This window comes from Hypomesus transpacificus, chromosome 16, assembly GCF_021917145.1.
Source record: "Hypomesus transpacificus isolate Combined female chromosome 16, fHypTra1, whole genome shotgun sequence".
NCBI lineage: Eukaryota > Metazoa > Chordata > Actinopteri > Osmeriformes > Osmeridae > Hypomesus > Hypomesus transpacificus.
This window is the reverse complement of record NC_061075.1, coordinates 5,724,767-5,748,679: the sequence shown is the minus strand read 5'-3', so window position 1 is coordinate 5,748,679 and position 23,913 is coordinate 5,724,767. Positions and strand designations below refer to the sequence as shown.

At 39.7% G+C, this 23,913-nt stretch overlaps 1 protein-coding gene across 2 annotated transcripts in view; it reads right to left on the bottom strand.

The window, feature by feature from the left end:
- Nucleotides 1-23,913, bottom strand: part of negr1 (neuronal growth regulator 1) — a 218,204-nt gene that overhangs the window by 45,077 nt on the left and 149,214 nt on the right. For both annotated transcript variants that reach the window (XM_047036986.1, XM_047036987.1), the window contains exon 6: nt 20,605-20,753. In XM_047036986.1, the coding sequence (XP_046892942.1) occupies nt 20,605-20,753 (149 nt within the window). The remainder of the gene's footprint in view (nt 1-20,604; nt 20,754-23,913) is intronic.

The following is a 23,913-nucleotide window of genomic DNA, read 5'->3' as shown; positions in this document are numbered from 1 at the left end:
TTTTATATTGTATTTTATATTGTAAATTGGCAACTTATATTTTACTTGTTGTATATTTTATTTTAATTGTATTCCACTTAGTATTGCTAGTTTATGTATCCTTAGTATAGTTAGACCACATATTTAAATTTAAGATTCCTATATGTTTACTGTATGCACCTTCCTGCCAAAGCAAATTCCTTGTCTGTGCAAACTTTCATGGCGAATAAATCCCATTCTGATTCTGATTTTTCCCCAACTGAGCTACCCCAGACCCAACTTCCCGACCAATTTTTTTGGTGGGCGGGGATAAGTTGGGCAGGCAGCCAGGCTAGCTCAGTGATAGACTTTCCCAAAGAAAGGCTACGCTAGGACAGCCACCATGCTATTTCATTACACATACCGGTCATCATCACAAACAGCAAATGGCATGGTAAAATGCATGGTTACAAACCTGAAACTCGTGTTAGAAGTCTCACAACTATCCATATTCTTCCAACAAATTGATCAACCCGTTTTATCCGTTAATACCCCACAGATGAAACTGGCCCTTCTAAATGTTAGATCAATTAACAACAAAACATTTCTAGTTAATGATCTTGTAAAAGAATCTTGTAAAAGACTTAGACTGCATCTGTCTAACAGAAACCTGGCTCAACAATGACATGGCAACCGCAACTTTGATAGAAGCGTGTCTGCCCGATTACAGCTTTCACCAAGTTTCTAGGAAATCAAAAAAAGGTGGAGGAGTCGCAGCTATTTTCTCATCTAAACTGTTGTTCAAAATCACTGGGCTAGGTGAATTTACATCAATTGAATATCTTGCTATAGAGCTCAAAACCGAATCAATACTTTTTGTTATTATATATCGGCCACCCAAGCACTCGCCAATATTCATACAAGAATTCTCTGAACTATTATCACTATGTGTCACCAGATATGACAAAGTAGTTTTAAACGGAGACTTGGGCCCCGTTTACACGGAAGAAAAACGCATATATTTTCATGCGGTTTGGCCTTTCATTTACACGAAAACTGAGGTTTTGTCACGGAAAACGATCATTTCTAAAAACTCCGGCCAAAGTGGAGATTTCTGAAAACTCTGTTTTTGTGTTTGCGTGTGCACTAGCTTAAACAGAGTTTTAGGTTCTCAAAGCTCACAGTATGGGACTAAAAAAGCATCACGTCATGAGTGTGTCCTGTTTATAGTAACACGTGCGTTCGACTTCATGCAGCGCCGGCGTCGCCTGCAGCCCGGCTGACTCGAAGCAGCCAATGGCTTTCTCAGCTTCAACGCAGCCGGCTGTCGGCACCGCCGGTGGTGCATGAAGTCGAACACAACTAGCCAAATGGGGTCATTTATTTGTGAATTGCGTTACATTTCTGAATCACGAAATACATTTGTGCATCGAATTTGTGAATCATTCAAACAACTAAACCTCGCGCCTGAAAGGTAAAGGAAGTCGGTCGTGTTATTCGTAGCTGTTGATTTTGAAAATTGTGATTGGTTTGCATGGCTTTATCCTTCACATTACACTGACGCCTACAGGTTTGGCATAGTTAGGCACTCGGGGGCGTATATGCGGGTTCATGTAAACAGAAACATTTTTGAAAACGTACTTGTGTGTACGACCTTTTAAATATCCAAGTAGATAAAAAAGCAGACCCAAGAACTGTTGAGCTCTTAAATCTCCTTGACAGTTTCGATCTGACTCAACACATAACAGACAGGCACGGAAACACACTATATCTAGTAATAACAACTGGACTTAACATCAATAATATTTCAATAACTGATCTACCCCTCAGATCATCATTGTATACTTTTTTATATGGAAATCATCCTAACAGAAACCACAAAATAATTTTTTGTCCAAAGAAGATATCTAGACGATAGAGCGATGATGACATTTTCTGAGGAATTTGCTCTATATGAGCCAACTAATCATGAATGTTCTCTGAATGAAATGGTAGAGAACCTCTATGAGGCACTAATATCTGTGTTAGACTCTGTTGCATCACTGAAAACCAAAAAGAAGTCCACAAGTAGAACCTCCCCATGGCTGAGAAATACACATTTTAGTGAAACGAAAAGTAAATGCTACGCAGCAGAGAGAAAATGAAGGAAAACTAAGATCACCATCCACTACAATATCTATAAAGATACACTAACCACCTATAATAAAAAATCATATTTTTTCAACATTTTTACAGAAAATGCAAAAAATTCCAGAGTTTCTTTTCCACCATTGACCAGCTGCTAAACACTGTCCCGCCCCCCCCCCCCCTCCATCCTCAACAGTTAAATGTGAAGAGCTTGCTTTGTTCTTCAAGAACCAAATAACTTCGATCAGAGCTAGTATCATTACTAGTGGAGGTGAAACTGAGATCAGTAGATCCTGCAACATAACCATGAGCACATTTACATGCATCAGACTAAGTGAACTTTTCAAAATCGTCAGCGAATGTAACTCCACCACAACCTCAGATATTGATCCTATACCCACAACATTCTTTAAGTGAGTGTTTGATGTTGTCTCAGGTCCGAGATTATAAACACATCCCTTACAATTGGCGTCTTCCCAGATGCCTTCAAAACAGCCATTGTAAAGCCCCTATTAAAAGAAACCCAAATTGGATAGTAGTATACATGCAAATTACAGACCAATATCCAACCTTCCATTTATTAGTAAAGTACTGGAAAAGATAGTATTAGTCCAATTACATTCTTTTCTTGAAGAAAATTACATCCTGGAAGTCTCGCAGTCAGGTTTCAGGAAATATCACAGTACTGAAACTGCTCTCACCAAAATAATGTGCGACCTCAGACTTAACTCTGATGCAAATAAAGTCTCTATTCTTATCCTGTTAGATCTCAGTGCAGCATTTGATACCATTGATAACAACATCCAAATCAATAGACTGGAAAAGCTTATTGGGTTCACCGATAGTGTATTGAACTGGATGAAATCATATTTTATAGGAAGGAAGTTTTATGTTAGCTTAGGAGACCATAGGTCTAAGAAACATGAGAACTGCTACGGGGTTGCTCGAGGAAGCTGCTTAGGTCCATTACTGTTTTCTCTTTATATGTTACCACTCTGCGACATAATATAGATTTTCATAGCTATGCGGATGACACACAACTATATATATCCACTGAACCCAACGATGCAACAGCCATAAATTCCATTACCAACTGCTTGTCGGCGATAAAGAAATGGATGAATGATAACTTTCTTAAATTAAATGAAGACAAAACTGAAATCCTACTATGTGGCCCCAAATCCAAAAGAGAGATGCTAACTAAGAATCTAGGAGTTTTAACCCCCTGGCTCAAACCAGAGGTGACAAGTCTTGGTGTGATCCTGGACTCTGATTTAAATTTCAACTCTCATATTAATAAAGTGACCAAAACAGCTTTCGTTCAACTGAGGAATATAGCAAAGGTACGACCATTGACAAACCAAAATGATGCAGAGAAGTTAATTCATGCTTTTATATCCAGCCGGCTGGACTACTGTAACACACTTTTTGCTGGTCTTCCCAAGAAAATCACTGAAAGACTACTGCTCATTCAAAATTCTGCAGCTAGATTATTAACCAAAACTAAAAGGAGAGAACACATGAATCCTGTCCTACCTACTTTACACTGGCTCCCTGTTACCTTCAGAATTGACTTTAAGGTCCTTTTTCTCAGGGACGTGCACAGGCTATGGCTAAGGTTGCCCGGGCAACTGCCCGTTTGCCCTACTTGAGTCAAAGTGCCCCTCCGAGGAAAATAAATAAATAATAGTGAATTTAAACAGCTGCAGAATTTCATGTAGACCTAGATTTAAAAAATCGCCACCCGAAACATTTCATAAAGTAGCCTTTTTATCTTCCAATCGATAAGCCTATGGGCAACAAGAGTGGAAGTCACAAAGGGGGGGGGGGGGGGGGGGGGGGGTATGCCCCTTACTCTGTTTACTTATTTTGTTTTAACAAGAAGAATAAATGATGGAAGTAATGCATTACATGAATTATTATCATTAGTAGGCAGGCTATTCTTGGGGGTGCCCTTTTTTCAGGCCAGAGCAACTGCCCTTCAAAATTCCTGTGCACGTCCCTGCTTTTCTTCACACACAAAGCTCTAAATGGACAAGGACCTAGCTACATTTCTAACTCTCTTATAAACTACACACCAGCTAAAACACTGCGATCATCAGGCCTATAAGAGGTCACCAGAAGCAGTCATAAGAAGATTGGTGATGCGGCTTTTGTCAATTACGCCCCAAAACTATGGAACAAATTACCCATAAATGTTAGGGAAGCAAACACACTCGACATTTTCAAAATAAGCTTAAAACATATCTTTTTACCAAAGCATTTACCTAATTTTATCCCAGATGGGTTTTACTACTTTTATTTAATCATTATTGTTTTATTATAGTTTTATTACTATTTTTATTGTATTTGAGAGATAGATTGTGGCCAGTCAGGGTTGTTATATGTTTTGGAAACTGCAAAGGCAGCTCGGGTCTAAGACAGATTCGAGAGACTGCAGATAGTGCGGCTGGTCTGGGTTGTTATATGTTTTGGAAACTGCAAAGGCAGCTCGGGTCCAAGACGGATCTGAGAGATCGCAGTTAGGAGTGCGGCTAGAAAATATGTGCAAGTATTGCCTACTGCAACTTACCGGTTTGAATTCTGTTTTCATATGTATTTTTTATTTGCTCCCACAATCGTTTGCCACTGCCAGGGTTGCAACTAAATTAATACAACAACAAAAGTCTGCTGCGTAATGAGGAAACTTCAGGTTCAACCCAGGGTTTCCTGGGTTCCTGGGTTCAATCAGCGTAGTAACTCATGCTGAACGCCTAACCTGGTCGGGAGCAAGTTAAGTTGGAGATCAGAGATCAACTGATAAAGCACCGCCCACTGACCCATTTATTCTTGATGATAATGGCGTCACCGTTCTAAGAAGATCCTGTGGAGCTTGGTGGGTGGATAGTGAGAGGTGTGCTCAGAAGAGCCAGAACATTTGGAGACCGAAAAAACCCTTTGGTATTCCCTAATGAGTATCTTTATGAAAGATATAGATTCTCAGCAGAGGGAATTACGTATCTTTGCCAGCTTCTTGAGACATATGTTGCCAATGCGACACATCAAGCCGTGCGCTCACAGTCCCACAGACTGTATGCATAGCTTTGCGTTATATCGCTATATGTACTTTTATAGTGTGGGTAATGCGGAAAACCTGAGCAAGAACACGGTCTGCCGCGCAATTCGCAATAGATTTTCTTTAATGGCTGTTGCCACCCTATTCTGATTAATGGAATGATGAAAAATAGATATCCAAAGGGCCCTCTATAAAAACGTTGGACTCTAATATGTTGAAAAAATGAAACGTTCTGTCTTCATCCAATGTTCTGCCATGCGTCCATCAGGGGGCAACCCTGATGGCTGGAGAGGGCCAGCTCCTCAGCATGAGTGAAGTCCTGTGGAGGAGGGCCGGGCCCCCTCCAGTTTTCTTTGCCTCATTTTTCTTCCTGTTGGCTGCAAGCAATTTAATTGTTCTATAGTACGGTGGCCCACGGGTGCACACCACAGCAACATTAGCGAAGCAAACAAAAGTTGAAAACGCAACAACATTAACACACAACACAACAACATTAACAAAATCTAAACATTAATAAAAACGCTACATTTCAAAAACAATCTACTACTTGCAACACAACAGCATTGGTTCACACCACCAACATCAGCCAAGAACACCGCAACATTAGCCGGGAACACAACAGCATTAGCCAAGAACACCGCAGCATTAGCCGATAACACCGCAGTATTAGCACAAAACACAACGACATTTGCAGAAACGCTGCATTTCAAGTTCACACCAAATCGTTCTCCAGACCACTAGGGGCAGTGCATGCAAAGTGGGGTGTTTTATCACTTGTAAAATCAAGTGAAGTAAATTAACTCTACGGGACCACGCTTACGTATCTCTTGGATGTTTGCTGTGCGAACATAACGCAGTACAACATCATTGAAACTAAGAGAGGGCGTCTTAAAACATAAGATTATAATACAAATATAATAAAACCAACTTTCATTGGTGAATTTAAGTTGTGTTCTTGTTTGATGTTATTGATTTGAATGATTTCAAATTGACCGGCTGTCAAAAAGTTCGTTTTTATTTTGGTGAGAACCCAACTAATTCCACTTTGCACTGCCCCTAGTGGTTTGGAGAATGATTTGGTGTGAACTAGAAATGCAGCGTTTCTGCAAATGTCGTTGTGTTTTGTGCTAATGCTGCGGTGTTCTCGGCTAATGCTGCGGTGTTCTCGGCTGATGTTGGTGGTGTGGCCCAATGCTGTTGTGTTGTAAGTAGTAGATTGTTTTTTAAATGTAGCGTTTTTATAAATGTTTCGTTTTTGTTAATGTCCTTGTGTTGTGTGTTAATGTTGTTGTGTCTTCAACTTCAGTTTGCTTCGCTAATGTTGCTGTGGTGTGCACCCGTGGGCCATCGTACTATCGGCCCTTGGTATACCAATATCCTACAAAAGGGACTGACACAGGAAATTCAGCCTTGTACTTGTTGGCCTTAAAATATGTGCAAGTATTGCCTACTGCTACTTACCGGTTTGAATTATGTTTTTATATATATTTTTTAATGCTCCCACAATCGTTTGCCACTGCCAGGGGGGTGTTCCATCAACGTCGCTTAAGGAAAAGCGAGACTCATTTCGCCAAGTTTCACTTACTTTAGCGAGAGTTCCATTCCATGTAGGTGGATTATTTTAGTTCTAGCTACATAACCAAGGTTCGGAACTAGCCTGATCAGTGTCAGGCTAGAAGTCAAACTAAACTAAAATGTGTTGCAAATAATTTCAAGGCGGAAAGAGAATCTCAAAAAACAGTTCCGTCCAGTAAATTCCTGCGCGCAAAGCACTTTAGTCCGTGTTCGGAAACGTAAATTCAGACTTGTGCAGACATGAATGATTCACGTGTTTAGGCCTACTTCATCTCCCAAATATATATTAATTTAAATCAACAAGTTAAGAAATAATGTCACTTTAGCTGTTTTCAAAAGCCATTGGTTAATTGACATAAAATAAGGCCTTAAGGAAACTAAACAGAGCCTCAAGACAAGATACAATCAATTATGGCGTATCCGTTCTTTGACAAGCCTGTGGTTGATGAAGGTGCTCAGATTATACAAAGAGCGTTTATCCCACCAGCCCCAAGGGTCTTCAGAGACAGAAGTAATGCTTCCCTGACCAGTATCTGTGGACGAAGTATAGGTTCAGCAGGCCCAGCATAGTTCATCTAGATAGATTTAATTGTAATTTAAAAAAATAAAAAAACATAAATAATATATATATATATATATATATATATATATATATAAAATAACACTTTAGCAACTCTTAAGGATGGCAATGAACACATAAGAGCAGCTTACCATCCTTCATAGAAAGTAATAGAAAGGAGAGTAGACTATAATAGTAGAAAGGAGGGTAGTAGACTGCAGTTTATGTAAGTATGCCTAGACTATGTAGTCTGCTGGAATCACACACAAGGAAGCAAATTACCCATTGTAGCCAAGCCTTGACACTGTTCAGTCTGTCTGCATCTGTCTATGTCTTTGCATGTTGGACGTTCTTGAACTATGCCAGGATATATGAAGGGTATACTTTGCTCCAAGCAGTACCTGAATATTATCATCAGTTTTTCAGGTAATCTTGAAACACAAAGAATCAAGGAGACTTCAATTGTATAAAGTATTTTCATTGTTTAAAGTAGCCTATATGTAGACAAGCCTCTATATTACCTCTCCTCTGGCTTCCCCAATATTATAGGTGCAATATACTGTCCCCATGGGTGTATCCAGGCCCATTGGAAGACTCAGGGGGTGACTGCCTGGTGCCCCCATGGTTGAAAGTGTTAAAAAAAATACCCTAGAGTGGCAAAATTTAGACCAAGTGCAATTTAATGAAAGTGCCCTTTTGTCTGCCATTCACATTGTGAAATATGCTTGAGTGCCCAGGATGCCCCACGCAATAAATGACAGTGTGCCCTCTATAAGTGTAAAAACATGTCTTAATGAGTTCCTTTTTAGTGTAGAAAATGTGATGCAGTACCCTATAAGGTGCCCTTATAATGGCCTAAATTGGACTGTTCCCATGCCCTTACTTCCAATGGAAAAGGGTGCTGTTATGAAGGGCCCTTTATGCTGCCCCTACATGACAGTGTCCCAAATGTTGCCCTTTCCCAAGAAGACAATTATCTTCTTTGGAATTAGTATTGTAATTAGTATTGTAATTAGGCCTACTAATTATCAGTAGGCCTAAATGCATATATATTAGTGATGGGAAGTTCGGTTCATTTTACTGATTCGGTTCTTTGAATCTCGTTCAGTAAAATGAACGAACGGGGGGGGGCAATATGTCCACTGCAAACACATATGATACTCATGTAGGTTAGTGCATGACATGTGCACCAGCAGATACTATTTTAAAAGAAATTCCTGCATTAAAATAATGTATCATGAGTTTGTATGATTTGGTCATGTATTATCACACTAGCATTTAATTATCACGACAAACAATTACACTGCACTAAACTGTAAGTATAAATGTAAAGTGAAAATAACAAAACCAGTCAATATGATGACTTGAGCGAATATCATTAAAGGAGACATGACATGCTGTTTTTGGATGCTTTTATATAGGCCTTAGTGGTCCCCTAATACTGTATCTGAAGTCTCTTTCCCGAAATTCAGCCATGGTGCAGAATTATAGCCACTACAAGTAGTCCCACAATCAGCTTTCCTCAGAACGCGCTGTTTCTGTGTCTGTAGCTTTAAATGCTAATGAGAAGGCGAGGGGCGGCAACATGGCGCTAATGTTTACAACGGATGTATCGCAATGGCTCGTAGCCCCCGTTGCTGTAGGATGCCTTGAATTTAGCCATTCTCATCTGATCACCCTGGTTTGCAGAGGTGCACACTCAGTCATTTCAATGTGGAGAAAGGCGGATATCACGAGCCATAACACCAACAGCAGAACGGTTATCCAAATAACAAAGAAGTGTACAACACTCGCGTTACAGCGTCTGTATTCACATACACACTTGATGCCATCTACCTTTACATTAGCGACAGTAGCTCAGCTGGCTCGTAGCCCCGTTGCTGTAAAATGCTTTGAATTTGCCCATTCTCATCTGATCACCCTGGTTTGCAGAGGTGCACACTCATAATTTCAATGAGGGGAAAGGCGGATATCGCGCACGCCATAACACCAACAGTATAACGGTTATCCAAATAACAAAGAAGTATACAACACTGGCGTTACAACGTTTGTATTCACACACACACTTGATTCCATTTATCTGTACGTTAGCAACAGTAACTCAGCTGTTGGCTGCAGAACTAATGTTACAGCCACATTCTAAGGGTAGCAAGCTAGGTAGCCATATACAGTAAAGCAACAAAATGATATAGCTTTAGTTAACTTACTTGTCCAAGGTTTGTAGCTTGACCAAGGAGATTTAGTAATGATCCAGAATTTAATTTCAGCAAGGCCAGCTTTATGTTGGCTCAAATTGAGGAAACAGTAGTGGCTGAAATGTTTGGCGCAGACATGCAAAACTTTGGGAAGTTGTGTCGGCGCATTTCCAGCGAAAATAAAATTGAGATATTGGTTGAGCAGAGGCTCGGATGAAGGAATTAAATAAAGATTTGTGCTTGCATTTGTACATCCAAGCACTGAGCAACTGTTGTGCTTCGTTTGTTTGCTCGCCATGATGTCTCTACAGGAAAAACCGATATCGCACTGCCCTTGCACGGTGGTAGCTCAGTTTCTCATGGGCGGGCCAGATGATCTGGGCGGGCAAAGCAGAGAGAGGGGAGGTAACCTTTCTCGTATCTACGTCACTTGGAGGAGATTTTCAAACAAAGCGTTTGAGCCTTCATTTTGTCAAAGGCGGAGAAGAACACCCAGGGCTTTGTTTAGACCTATCGAAAATTCTAGCCACTGGGGGACCAAAGGCAGGCTAGGGGAACTCATATTAATGTTAAATAACCTCATAAAATGAAGTTTTCATGTCATGTCTCCTTTAAGGGAATAAGGAAACTGTTTCCTCTACTAAAAAATACAATGCGGGTCACGTGAAAAAATGATCTAAAGACTCGTAGAGAGACCGAGTCAGGAAATGAACTAATCACTCGTTGAGAGGACTCGTTACTCCCGAGTCTTAATAAGGATTCGTTCAAAATGAACGAATCGTTCACGAACGACACATCACTAACATATATATATATGTTAAGTTGATTTGGTAGGTCTACAATTTACGCATGTTAACGGTCGTAATGGTTTGACAAGTTGTCTCCCTTGCCATGTTAATTGCGGCAACATTGCCCTTTTTGGGGAAAACTCCCAAAAAACTCATAAAATCAATTTACGCTGCCGAAACAACACCCCTCTGCTGCTTTACGCTTAACTTTTTGCGACATAACTCCTCTTTTCGATGATCGCCTGATCTGGGCTGCACAGTCTAAGCTTAGTGAGGTCTAGCTTGATTTAGTGTTGCCTGTTAGTGGAACGGAACGTTAGTGGAACGGAACGTTAGTGGAACGGAACGTTAGTGGAACGGAACGTTAGTGGAACGGAACGTTAGTGGAACGGAACGTTAGTGGAACGGAACGTTAGTGGAACGGAACGTTAGTGGAACGGCTTGAGGCTTAAGTCTAAGTTGACGTTTACCCAAGTGAGACTTATTCGTGTTAGCGCGACTTGCGTTAGCAACGTTGATGAAACACCCCCCAGGGTTGCAATTAAACAAATACGGCAACAAAAGTTTACCGTTATGGAATCCACAAGTGTAATTATGATCACATCTTGTTGATATCAGTCATGTAAGTCATGTAACTTACGCATTTACAGCGTCTGCTACTTTCTGCCAGCTTCCCCTCCATGATTTGGCAGCAGCGACTGCAAAAAACAGCAAACTTTTTGCCTGTATTATATGTCTGTATTCCTGATATGCTTGTATTACAATATTTCACGCAGGAAGAGCAGACAAAGTTTGTAAGATAGCCTAATTGTCTGCTCCTCCTGCGTGAAATATGCGGTTCTCGTTTTGTCCATGTCTGCGATTAGACATACGGTGCAAACACTGCCCCTTTTAAGTGAACGCGTGCGTCTCTAGATTGGAAATACCTGGGGTGATTGAACTAGTTGATAACCACCGTCGTAACACAGGTTATGCAGGAACGCCTTTGTTAGGGTTAGTGAAGCCAGGTTACTGAAAGTAATCCAGGGCATGTTGATCTTGATTCGTAGTACAGGCCTGATTGTGATTGTGGTTTTGCTCGTAGGATCGAATCCCACTTCATTCGAGCTTGAGAATCTTTTATTTTCTTAGTTTCCATTTATTATGGCGTGAATGGCTGTAATGTAGTGCTCACTACATTTGATCGTAATAATTCATTATGAAATGAATTGATTTCAAAAGACATAGCGAAGAAACACTCAGCCATACACAATCGCATAAGAAACGAATAGACCCATGTTGTGTTTTCAAAGGGTTACGCGTATTTTGATCGTATTGTCTCGGTTAGCAGCGATGTTGTTTGTATGAATTTTAAATATGCTGTGGGGTGCCAGTAGGAGCTTTGATGTTGTGGTAAATTTGGCTATTGCCACAAACCCCAAATACGTGACTAGTGGCCTACATTCGGGTAGTCTCTATGGGAACCAGTTGATTCAGAAGAAGCCAAATCAAGATGTTACCTGAAGGCCAACGTAGTTAATAAATACGTAACAATTTTAGTAATTTTTCAGAGCTGGTATAGCTTGCAGTGTAAATCAATGGGCTTTGGTGAATACATATTTTTGCTCTAGTGCAATCGAATCCCACTTCATGCAAGCCGACATATGTTTTATTTTGTCTCCATTTATGTTCGCTTGATATGTCAAAATATGACTGAATTACAGCTGCCAGGACACATCCCCACTGATGCTAGGCATGATTTGAAATAGTAAGTTATTCTTTACAGCAGCAACCCTGTCATCCCGTTGTTCTGTTTTTATAAGAAATGTACAAGCAGTTTCAACGTTGGCTGAATCTAACAACGCTTACCACAGGAGAAACAGTTTACCTTTTTATACAGTTACTGAACATGACACTATTCAACACTGAGAATAGCTCAAGGGCTGGGATGGTGACCTGTAAAGTATAAGGCAGTAGGTTGGAATCCAGCCATTATATTTTGGCCTGTCATAATTTTGATTATCTGTTTAGTTAAACAGGATGACATCATTCTGAAATACCATGCACAATTGCATGCAATTTCACCTTGAAATGCCAACCGTTTCTTAACCTTTGTCCCAAAGCTGACCAAAGCTAATACTCTGCCCTTTATATTCATACTAGGGCTGTCCCCACTCAGGCGACTAGTCGATTTTCTGGTCGATATGCTCTTGATCGGCTAAGATTTTTTTAGTCGAGCTGAGGTATGGCAGTGTGAGATCTGCTTGTTTCATCATTGCTGAATTAACGAAATGTTCTACAGAAATTGTAGATTATATTATTGAAGACAAATAGACCAACTCTAAAAATATATAATTCAAAAGAAAAGGTGTTACTGTTTTCCCTTTCGTTAATCTGCGCTTTGTTTTGTTTTGGTATTTTGCACTAGGCACAAGCACAATTGGCTGCCGAACTACAAAGTCTGCCATAGCCTACTTTGTCAATGTTAGTAGTCAAAATGGCAATGACATCTGTGGTGTGGCAGCATTTCATTAAAGTACATTTACATTCACAAAGTACCGGGTGACTCGAAAAACTTTTAATGCAAACTCTGCCAACAACGGTTTATTTTTCATAATTCGACAGCGAATATGATGTAGCCTACCACCTGAAAAACTTCAGTTGGCCTAGCTCTACTTTGCTCATGCTAACGCGCTGGGTTGAAAAATGAATATGCCTATTATAAGAATCACATCCAAATCGAATGACATTATCTTCTCCGGCCAAGACAACATAATCTTTCTCTGTTGCACCGTTCCCCACTCAGCTTCTACGTAAGTTTGCATGCTGCAAGTTTTCAGGCAGTGATAAGCGCACTCTGATGATTTGCATGTTGAACATTTAAAATTGTCGTACATTGTAAGAGATACTAAATACCATCGGCATTCGGTTACAACAGGACTGGTGATACGAGTCTTATTATTAGTAGGCTGAGCGGCTGAATCTCCAATGTCCAGCAGCCATTGAGTCAGATCGGGAAAATGTTTGTACGTTTTCTTTTTTCTGGAAAAAAAGTGTTTCAAATTTCGATTAGTCGATTTTCAGACATTTTTGTCGAGTCTTGGTCGACCAAAGAAAATCTTAGTCGGGCCAGCCCTAATTCATACAATCTCAACAGTTGGTGTGTAGCAGAGAGGAAAGAGAGACTGACTTGTAACCTTATGCTCATGAGTTCCAATCCCCATTCAGCCTGTTGTTATAGATGTAGAATATGTTCTGTGTACTTATATGTTATGTTATGCCAGGTGCTTGCGTTGTCTTGTCTTAAGAATTTCAGTGCCCAGTCTGTCCTTGTGTTGTTCTGTGTACCTGACAAATTAAAGACTTGAACTTGTTGTTTGCCAAACATGAAGTAGTTTACCTCTCTTGTTGTCCAACTCTTGACCTTCTACAATGTACATTTTAATAATATTTTGCCATTTTGCAGAGGAACCCGCATCGCTGCTTGCAGCTATATTTTGAGTTACTTTTGCCTTTCTATCATCTCAAACCAGTCTGCCCATTCTCCTCTGACCTCTGACATCAAAAAACAACCATGCCACGTTCAAAGTCACTTAAATCCCCTTTCTTCCCCATTCTGATGCTCGGTTTGAACTTAAGCAAGTTGTCTTGACCACGTCTAGTTGCTGCCATGTGATCTGATTAGCTTTTTGTGTTAACAAGTAATTGAAGATGTGTACCTAAGAAAGTGGCCGGTGAGTGTATATGTATAAACTATACATATTAGGTATATTCATAGACTATATATTAAACTTTATCTGAATAATAGAAGACTCGCATACGGGAGCCTTTTACGACAGGTGCCGAACGTGCACCGGACAGCTATTTAACAGTGAACAGGAGTGAAATAGCCTTAAATTAGCTTTTCCCGGTTTGCAAAAAAAATAAAAAAAAATACTGGGTGATAAAACACATCTCGGAAAAGTAAAAAAAAAAAAGTCAAGATGGCAGGGTTCTGAAATTTGATTGAGTGCGACGATACACATTTTTTTCATTCACTTCTAGTGTTAAACCTGTTCTGTAACAGGCTTATTTTACGAAATCAAGATTAGATAGTGGCTTTATAAGCAGAAGTGATGCAGGAAGTTGGTCACAGCCATGTCTTGTCCGTTCATACGACAGCAACGTGTTGCGGAAGGTGCAAGGATAATTTGCAGAATTTAACCGTAACCCGAATTAATCACATATTGCGACCGGATCCTTTAGCATAGCGCAATACTATACTTTTTGAGAGATATCAGTTCTCGTGAGCATGTCATTTACATGATTAAATTGTTGGAACCACATATTAAATTGTAGTACATTAAAGATGATAAATCTTTGAGCTGATAGATGGCAGGTGTATCTAGTTGAGTGGATAGATTGAAGACGTGGCCTGGATTCTGAAAATATTTTATTTTTATTACTCCAACGTTTAAATTACTGCTAGCCTAAGGCCACCAAACAAAATGCTATTTCTATTTCGCTAATAAAGATCTTCATTTCACATTCATTAAAGTTGATCTTTTTCATTCATATTTTTTGCCTTAGCCATTGGTTATTAAGAATCATTAATTGTTCACAATCGGTTAATTGAAAAGCTTATTGAGAAACCTTACAAAATATGGGTGTTTTAACAACCATGTCAGGTAAAATATGGGAGTTGAGGGGGTGTGGACAAAAAACAAGCTCGTTCACGTGCGCACGATCAAAAGTGGAATCTATGAAGACAAAAGTGTGATATCGGTCACACTCAGAGTGTTTATAAATCGGCGAAAAACGTTGCGTACACAGATTTTTTTTTTTTTTTCATATGCATACCTTTACCGATGAATTTACAGAGTTTTATATATGTGGCCCCTGGCATTATACAATGTAAGATACATTTAGTTAATGTATTGTTTCTTCCTATTTTGCAGCTAACAACACAGAAATCGACAATAAGTATTTTCCTCTCCATCTTCTTAGTGTGCTCTTACCATCTTGCAGTCCTGGTCAGTGTTGGGGTAACACGTTATGTAATATAAAGCGTTTCATAATACTATTTCTTAAGTGAGTAACAAAGTAATATAGTGTTAGTTTTTGACATTAAGTAATATTATTACAGTTACTTATTGTGTTAATTGTCCAGGTTACTGCATGAATTCAACAAAGGACTAAAAGCCTTATAAATACAGATTGTTGCCTAAACGATACTTTCTGGGTGCAGTAGCCTGTTTGACTTTGATTCACGCTGTAGGCAAACAAAACAGCAATCATAGCCGCAGAACGTGTTACGTTTTCGGGGTGGAATCCTCACACTATTTCGCTTTCATTGAAGATATAGGAAAAAATATTTAAGTAAACTGCAAACTGCGCCCCAACAGAATACAATCTACTGCCAAAAGCGGCAAACTTTAAAAAACACTTCGAAAGTGTCCACAGAGAAACAAAGCTGGAAGCTAACGAAAAATCCACTTTAAACCTTAGACAGATGGCGACCCGTTTCCACAAGTGGCTGCTAACATAGTATAATTCATTCACACAAATATATTATTATTTTTGAATTTATAAGCCTTTTTGATGTTTAAGATTGTTTGAAATAAACGTTCTTCTTTAGAGAAACACTCTTTTGTGTCTGTAGGCTATATTCTTGCAATTTTTTACAAAGTTCAACTCGCTACTTTTAAAAGTAATAGTAAAAGTAATATAACAAGTAATAATATTATTTTGTAGAGCAAGTAATACTCTTACTGAACAACAATAAGTAATAACAAATAAATTACTTTTTTGAGTAACTTCCCCCAACACTGGTTCTGGTACAGCTGCAGATTAAGTAGACAGATTACATGGTTTTGTAATGAGTGACATTACAACACAGTGCTTAGTTGCATCACGTCTGAATTTTACATGCTGTATCTTCAACACTTTAAAGCAGCTCCCTGTTTACAGATCACATTCCAACATGTCATAACTTCAGATACATAACACTGTGTTTCTTCCAATAAACATGAATCCACAGAAGTTGATCAAAAATATGGTCGCCAGCTATTCGAAGTATTTACAAGATGTGGTTGGACCAGGTTATTACTCACTGGTCAACCCGTTACAAGCAGAAATTGAAAATGTGAAACAATGTACTCCATCAAGATAAATGAAGTGCAAACGGGGCTCAGATGAGTTTGATACAGAGGAATTCCTAGACAAAGGGCATCTGTTCAGGACACACATGGCTGTGTAAACTGGGATATTACATTTAAAAAATTCATCAAGACAACAAAAAGCCAGCTGGAAACGTAAGACAAAATGAAGATGCTCCATGAAGAGAATAACTTTTGTGGTCCAGCCATTTCTCACAATGCAAAGATGTCAACAAGGGAACATAAGATGGATACGGTGGAGGCGGTGGGAGACAGGAAGATGACTGCTAAACTATCATCCCTGATGGACAACACCTCCCACCCCAGGTGGGACGCCCTGGCAGCTCTAAGCAGCTCCTTCAGCCACCGGCTGATTCGCCCCCAGTGTATGAAGGAGAGCTACCACAGGTCCTTCCTTGCTGCTGCTGTCAGGCTGTACAACCAGCTGTGCTCACAGTAGACCACCAAACACAAAATTTGTGCAATATATTTAATTACTCAGTCATATTATTATTTTATTTACTTGATTTGCTATATTGTTGTTTTGCACTATGTTGTTCTTTTACTCTTGCTGCGCTGCTGTAACCCTGCGAATTTCCCCATTGTGGGACTAATAAAGGATTATCTTATTTGATCTTAAGTGGATGCCCTCATAAAGGAATGACCATTCCTGTTCCAGGAGATTGGCATGGCAGTCCACCTCCAAAGGTTCACTGGGGTATAACTACAGGAGACTTTGCTCACAAGTTTAGACAAAAAGGGACAATGACTACTGCACTTTGAGGAAACAAGGAGACAAGAACAAATGAGTCCTGCAGGCTGTCAAAATGTTTATCTGCTAATATTGAATTAATTTGACACATTTTAAAAGGTGTGAATGTGCGTTGCTGGGGTGCCGTGGTGGCTCACCGGTTACCAGGTAGGCTAGGGCCTAATCAGAGGGGCCCGAGTTTGATTCCAGCCTGGGCCATTTCCTGCATGTCCTCCCCTCTCTGCCCTCAGAATCAGAATCAAGTTTTTGGTAAGTTGGGGCATAACAATAAACATAGGAAGTACAACATATAAAGAAAGATAAAACTGGTACTTTAAGTCAATAGCATAAATGTATAATAGAAAATTTGACAATAAGATATAACAAATTATTAAGAATAATATAAAATGTGTACAATATGACTATTACTTAAATTAAGAGCCAAACAGCTTGGGCAGGGATGAGCCAACATTCACAGTATGAAGATTAATGAAGATGCAATGTGCAAGTAAGTAATCCAGAAGGAGTGCGTTAATATAACGGACTGTCAGGTTTGTACATTTTACGTTAATATAACGTCAAAGTCAGTGTCAGGGGGGGGGGGAGGGGGAGGGGGGGGGGGGGTCCCGGGCCTTGTGGTGGACCAGCTGGGGATGGGAAGAAATTGTTCTTATGGTGTGAGGTTTTGGTCTTAATGGACAGCAGTTTCATGCAGGAGGGGAGTGTCTGAAACAGTTTGTGTCCAGGTGGGAGGGGAAATTGCAAAATATTTCTTCAGAATGCATATTGCTGTGTTGTGCTGTTACAGCTTTACTCACATCAAGGCAGTTGCTTGCTGACGGTTGACCAAAAGTTAGTAAATAAAAATATCCTCTGCTATTTAATCTATTCTGTCTCATACTTCCCTCATTATTTAAGGAGTTTACTTCCATGGCATAGTGTGCAGGTCAACTTGAACTTGAGAACAAACATTATGACTTGTTTCTAGTCCCTCTTGTCAGTACCTCAGTCTGAGCCGCCCATCAGCCTTCTACCATGCCCCTTACCTGACAGAAATAATAATCTCAAAACCACTTAAGTTTCTGCCTTATTGACTCAGCTACTTATTCTATATTTTCCTTTGACATCCAAATGGACACAGCAAAGATCAAGGTAACCTCTGAATGGCCTGTCTCCAACACCCATGAGGAGCTCCAGAGATTGTTTGGCTTTGCCAACTTCTATTGAAGATTTGTGTGGGATTATATAAGGTTGCTAGCCTGATGTTGTCATACTCATAATTCTAGTCAGAATATGAGTCTGAAAACTCTCCGTTGGGCTGTGAGTATGGGGCGTGTGTCAAACGAGCTCGTAAAACAAATGCCTCTTCGCTCAATTGGATAGACCTACAACCAATCAGAGCAACGTAATATGTTGTTTGTTGAAAACGAATTCAACCCAAGCGCTCTTTGGTGATGTTGTTGATGTTGTACGTTACTGTTGATCCTCATCTGTCCATCATCGTATAAAGTCCACCCTGACAATTTAATTGGTCCGCCCAGATCCTGGTTTTCTGTAGTTGTCCCCAATACGAGACCCTCCAGACCCAACTTCCCGACCAAATTTTTTTTGTGGGCGGGACGAAGTTGTGCTTGCAGCCAGGCTATGAGGTTGCTGCAATTTTCACCAATTACACCTTGACTGCAAACCATTTTAAACAAGCAACTTAAGTGGTCTGTGATCGTTTGCATTGATTCTGCAAAATGTGCAACGAAGTGGCAGGGTTCAGGGTTCAGTTCAGGGTGAGATGAGTCTGGAGGAATAGCAGCATATTAGAGCAGTGCTGCTCCTCCTTCAAACATATTTCTTCATCAGCAATTGTAATTTGTTTCAAAAACCACAATTCACATAAAGGCCATCAATCAGTCAACCAAGCACATTTATTTATAGAGCTAATCAAAGGGGCAAAATACCAAATTCTTGAAATTGTTGCAATCATGACACAAGTGCCTTAGCTTCTACCCCAGAGACTTAGCTGGTACCGTGGTGCCTTCACGGTTCCTTGCTTATGCCCTTACTGTGGCAATGCCCCCTCTCTTAACAAATATAATCATACTGTAGAGATTTGAGTATGTTCAAATTAAGTTGACTAGCTTGAATGCACCAATAGCATATGTATAACTACACTTTCAAGCACTTGACAAAAAAGACATGCTAAAACATCAATAATAAAGATGTGCGAGGTGAATGCATCAACAGTCATTTAAATTCAACCTGACAAAATACAAAACCTTAAGTTTTTTGCTGATCCTCAAAATTACTTTATGACTTGTACATGATCAAAGGCACATTGCCTGGCAACAACAAAAACAACAACAAAAGCAAATTTGGACTAAGGGGGCACAAAGAGATTACATTTTTTCAAGCTGTGATTGATAATCACAACAAATGGACAAGACATTCATCATCCCACTAGCACACATGCCTGCAGGATTTAGCAGTAGAAGACAGTTTCATTCCACTGCCTTTGGGTCTTTTCTCATCTTAACCCTAAGCAGTGGGAGTAAGGTACGGGGGCATAGACAGAGAAGCCCTTTCAGCTTTATGACAAGGGGCTGAAAATTAGAGCTTGTCCCTTAGGTGTGATTGTAACAAGCAAACCAAAACAGTCAACCATTTAGCAGTGTCAATACTGCAAAGGAAGAAAAATCTGCAATTTCTTCACCACATAACATCAACGAACTATTGTTTCCATTTAAAATACACCTGGATCATCAAACTATATCGACTGATATAAGAAAAGGTATTCCATGTCACATGATGATATCCCATTCCAGTAGGCAGGCAGCACAGATTGCTTGTCATTTTTTATTAGAGGGTCAGAAGAATTGGACGATTCATGTGGATCATGAATAAAGCACAGATAAGAGCAAAAGTAATAGAAAGAGAGAATTTGAGAAGGAAAGAGATGTATTTATGATCTCAACAGTGTTACATTGAGAGCTGTCATTGGACGTTTATTAATGTTGTTATTTGTGCATACACAAACAGGAGAGTCAAGCTCGCCCTTGACAACATGCACTATCTAGAGTAAATGTATCTTTAATGGCAGGGCCTGGTGTGATAAGGAAAGACCAATATTAAGAACCAAAAGCACAGCCTAGTCAGCAATAAAAAAAAAAAACTGTTCATGTTACCTTGCCAATGTACATCAAAGAAAAGTATTGTTAAATTACATATAAATGACAGCTCATCTTATAAGTGCTTGTCTAACAACACAGCCTTCTGTCCTCTAGAAATTCACACGAACACACACACACACAGAGCATTTGCCAGATAAAACCAGAGAACAAATACATTGACAAAATGTCATAGAATCAGTGTATCACAAACAGACTGGTCACATTTTCCACATATGCATATCCAAAACACTGCAAACTCTGTGACTTTCAAGAGTAGAGTCAAGGTTAGCTATACTGAAAAAATTATGTGTCTACTTACGAATGAGAGGGACACTGGTGTTGGCTGTCCCCAGCTTGTTGACGGCTACACAAGTGTAGTTACCATAGCGATCCTCTGTCATGTTGGTCATGGTGAGCACTGATCTGGAGCTGAGGTTCTTGATGTCAATGCCTTGACCCTTGTTAATCCTGAAACGCAATAGACCAATTATCACTCTACGTCACACAACTGTCAAGCAGGCTCAACTGCGCATGTGGGTTGCAAAAGACACTCTTGGAGTGTCATTCAGGTCATCATATATCTCTGGCGACTGGATTGCAGGGCTTGATGTTAACTTTTTGAGGCTCTTGGCCTTTGGACAAATACATTTACGTTCACTTGTCTATGCACAAAAGTCACTTGACCCCGATACCCTTAAATAGCCTGTCCAAGTGATCGGGCAAAACTAGCCTGGCTAACGGAGGTCGCTTTCTCAGGCAAATGACAAATAAAAAAGACAGGTTAAGGAAATCCGAGATTCTGGCTATCTTCACCAGACTCGTATCTACATTAGGCAGTCCTCCCTGACGTTTCTGGTGTAGAATGGAGTGAAATACAACATTGTGCACACTGCCAGTGAGCGAGTCTGACTGAGGCTAACGTCAAAACAGTGTAACTGGGATGTAGTCTCACTCAGATTGCCAGTTTAAACGAATCAGAAAAATAATCGGACCAGTTGACCAAAAGCAGAATTCCCATATCTCTTGAAAGCTGCCCTGCGCGACTTTTTAAATGTAGAATTGACTGTAAAAGTGTAAAATTATGAACTTTGTGACATGACGTGAAGACATGGTTGCTCGACTATGCGGTCTGTACCGGGCGACATTCTCACTCAAATTTCAAGACTTTCGTGACCCAAATCAAAATTCTGATGCAACAGATCATTGGGTAATCGCTTTCTCTCCTAGAGGCATGTCCTCCTCGACGCTTTTGGTCTTTTTAAATCTAACTATTTGTATTATCCGTGTGGTCTTTTTGCCATTTAAAATGCTATCCTTTCCCGGTTTTCTGCAGCCACATTGCGCGCGCATCCCGATTGTTTACAAACAAATAATTGGTCTATAGAAGACAAATAATGTTGCTTATTTTCTCTAGAATGTCAACGTGCCGAGTCAAGGAGTAAGTAAATCTTTACCATCCTAACCAACCAGGCATTGGATTTAATTACGTTTACGTTTCTTAGCCTGGTTTTCCATCTTTATATTGTCTCAAATTAGCTTTCAATCTGTCAGTGTCACTTGTGTGTTAGCGGCACCAAGGGCCCATACGTTCATTTGGAATTTTCCACCGGAGCTTTAGCTAGCTGGCTAACGTTGCGACTGTACTGTTGAAAGCCAACATCAATGGAGCTCCGATTCTAGGATCCACCATGGCACACGGAGAAAAAAACGTTGCATACTCCACCAAACTTCAGATAAAAGTTGTATTTCGTGTTTATGGTCGAGCACATATTCCAGGAAAAAAGCAACACGGCTGTAGCAGCATATACAAGTGGCGTGGGAGACAATTGCTGCCGAGTCAATGCATACATTTGAAGGCAATAGCCAGTCCATAAATTGAACATTCAACCCCACTGTTTGTTAATATTACAGGAGAAAAGGTGTTCAATGTTTTATTAAATGTAAAAACATACTAAGAACCGGTAACGCATTTTGCTTAGGCTATACGCTTGTGATTGTAGCCTCGACGTCACCTTAGTTTTAATCATATTCGACATGATACTAAGTAAATATCAATTGGTGCCTATTTCAATTTGTAGTTGCAGTTTCCCCCAACAGAATGTTTTTCATCAAAAGATGATGATGATGATGATTAAGATGATGAAGAGACATTGACTGCTGCCGCAGAAATGGATGCAGAGAATTATTTATGTAGCTACTGGTAGTTCTCACAACATCTACTTTTATTTACAGGCTTGTACGGAATTGTCAGTTACACTGACATTGTGAGAATAATTAATATTCAAAAAACGATTTGCACATTCTGATCCTGTTGAACAGAGCATGGATGCTGTATACAGTGAGATGTTCATTTATTGGCAAGTGAATTTTGCATGTGGAACTGTGAAATGTAGCTAATGTAATCTCATGTATACCCAGTTACAAGTAAATGAGTTGTACAAATTGCACCTCGTGAAGAAAGTGCCAAAAACTGACAAAGAGATGGTATAGGCCTACTTAAGGTAGAAGAATAAAGGCTAATCTCCAAAAAGATTGACTGGAACACCAGTTACGGGAGGATGCATGGTCACAGGTGATGTTAATTGTAGGAACAATAACTTACATTAATATTAATTGTTGAATTTTCTATTTTGAACAAGAGATGTTGTACATAGGGCATAAGAATAAAGGCTAATCTTGTAAGGCTATCCACCTGCCCCCACCATATGGTAAAATATGGAGTTACTGGATGGAATCTCAACTTGATGGCTCTCACATCTTTGTAACTTACTGTAGCATTGCTAGACATGTTGATAAGTAAGGGTCAAGATTCTGGTGTGATTGTAGTTGTTCTTGGGTATAAAAGGAATTGTGAAGCATTGTTCTGTGGATTCTTGATCTCCTGAGACCTTCTCCTCAGCTCTGGCTTGGCCTAGGCCTACTCCTTCTTCCTCACCTCATGCTTTCTATCTCTGGTTTACAATAATCATGGTAGAGTAGGCATAAGTTAACTTAATTGATTGCATTCATTTGCAATATGATAAAATGATTATATTATTTTATTTACGACAACCTTCATTTGACCATTCTTGCTCTGATTTAACCCAAAGAGTCAAATAATTCCATTGGTATTGGCATTATTTGGTTAATGTTAATACACTGTTCAGTTTCCCATCTTCCTTCAAACCATAGGGGAATTAGTTTAGGTTGTTTGGCCAATATATCGACCCCCAACAATGTTGAAATAGATTTGCTGAAATAACAGTTACAGGACGGTAGCCTACATCATGTAAATTGTAGGAATCATATGAATCATGTAAATTGTAGGAACAATAGCCGATAGAAATAGGCTACTCATTGTTGGATTTCTATTTGTAGGCAATAAAGAAGACCAAATATAATTTCAATAATCTTTCTTTATTTCAGTGGCAAAAGGTATTTGGTCAATTCTGAGTGCAAATCCACGGCGAGTAACACTATCGATGAAGACCCAAGGGCTGAGAATGTTGCTAAAATAAATTACAGATTGTGACAGGAAACGGTGACGTTAACTTAGGTATTTATCAAGGAATTAAAGTACATCAAACCGCAGTCTTAAAATCGTCTCCCGGCGTATAACTAAGCAAATTAATTTTTGTTCGAGATCGCT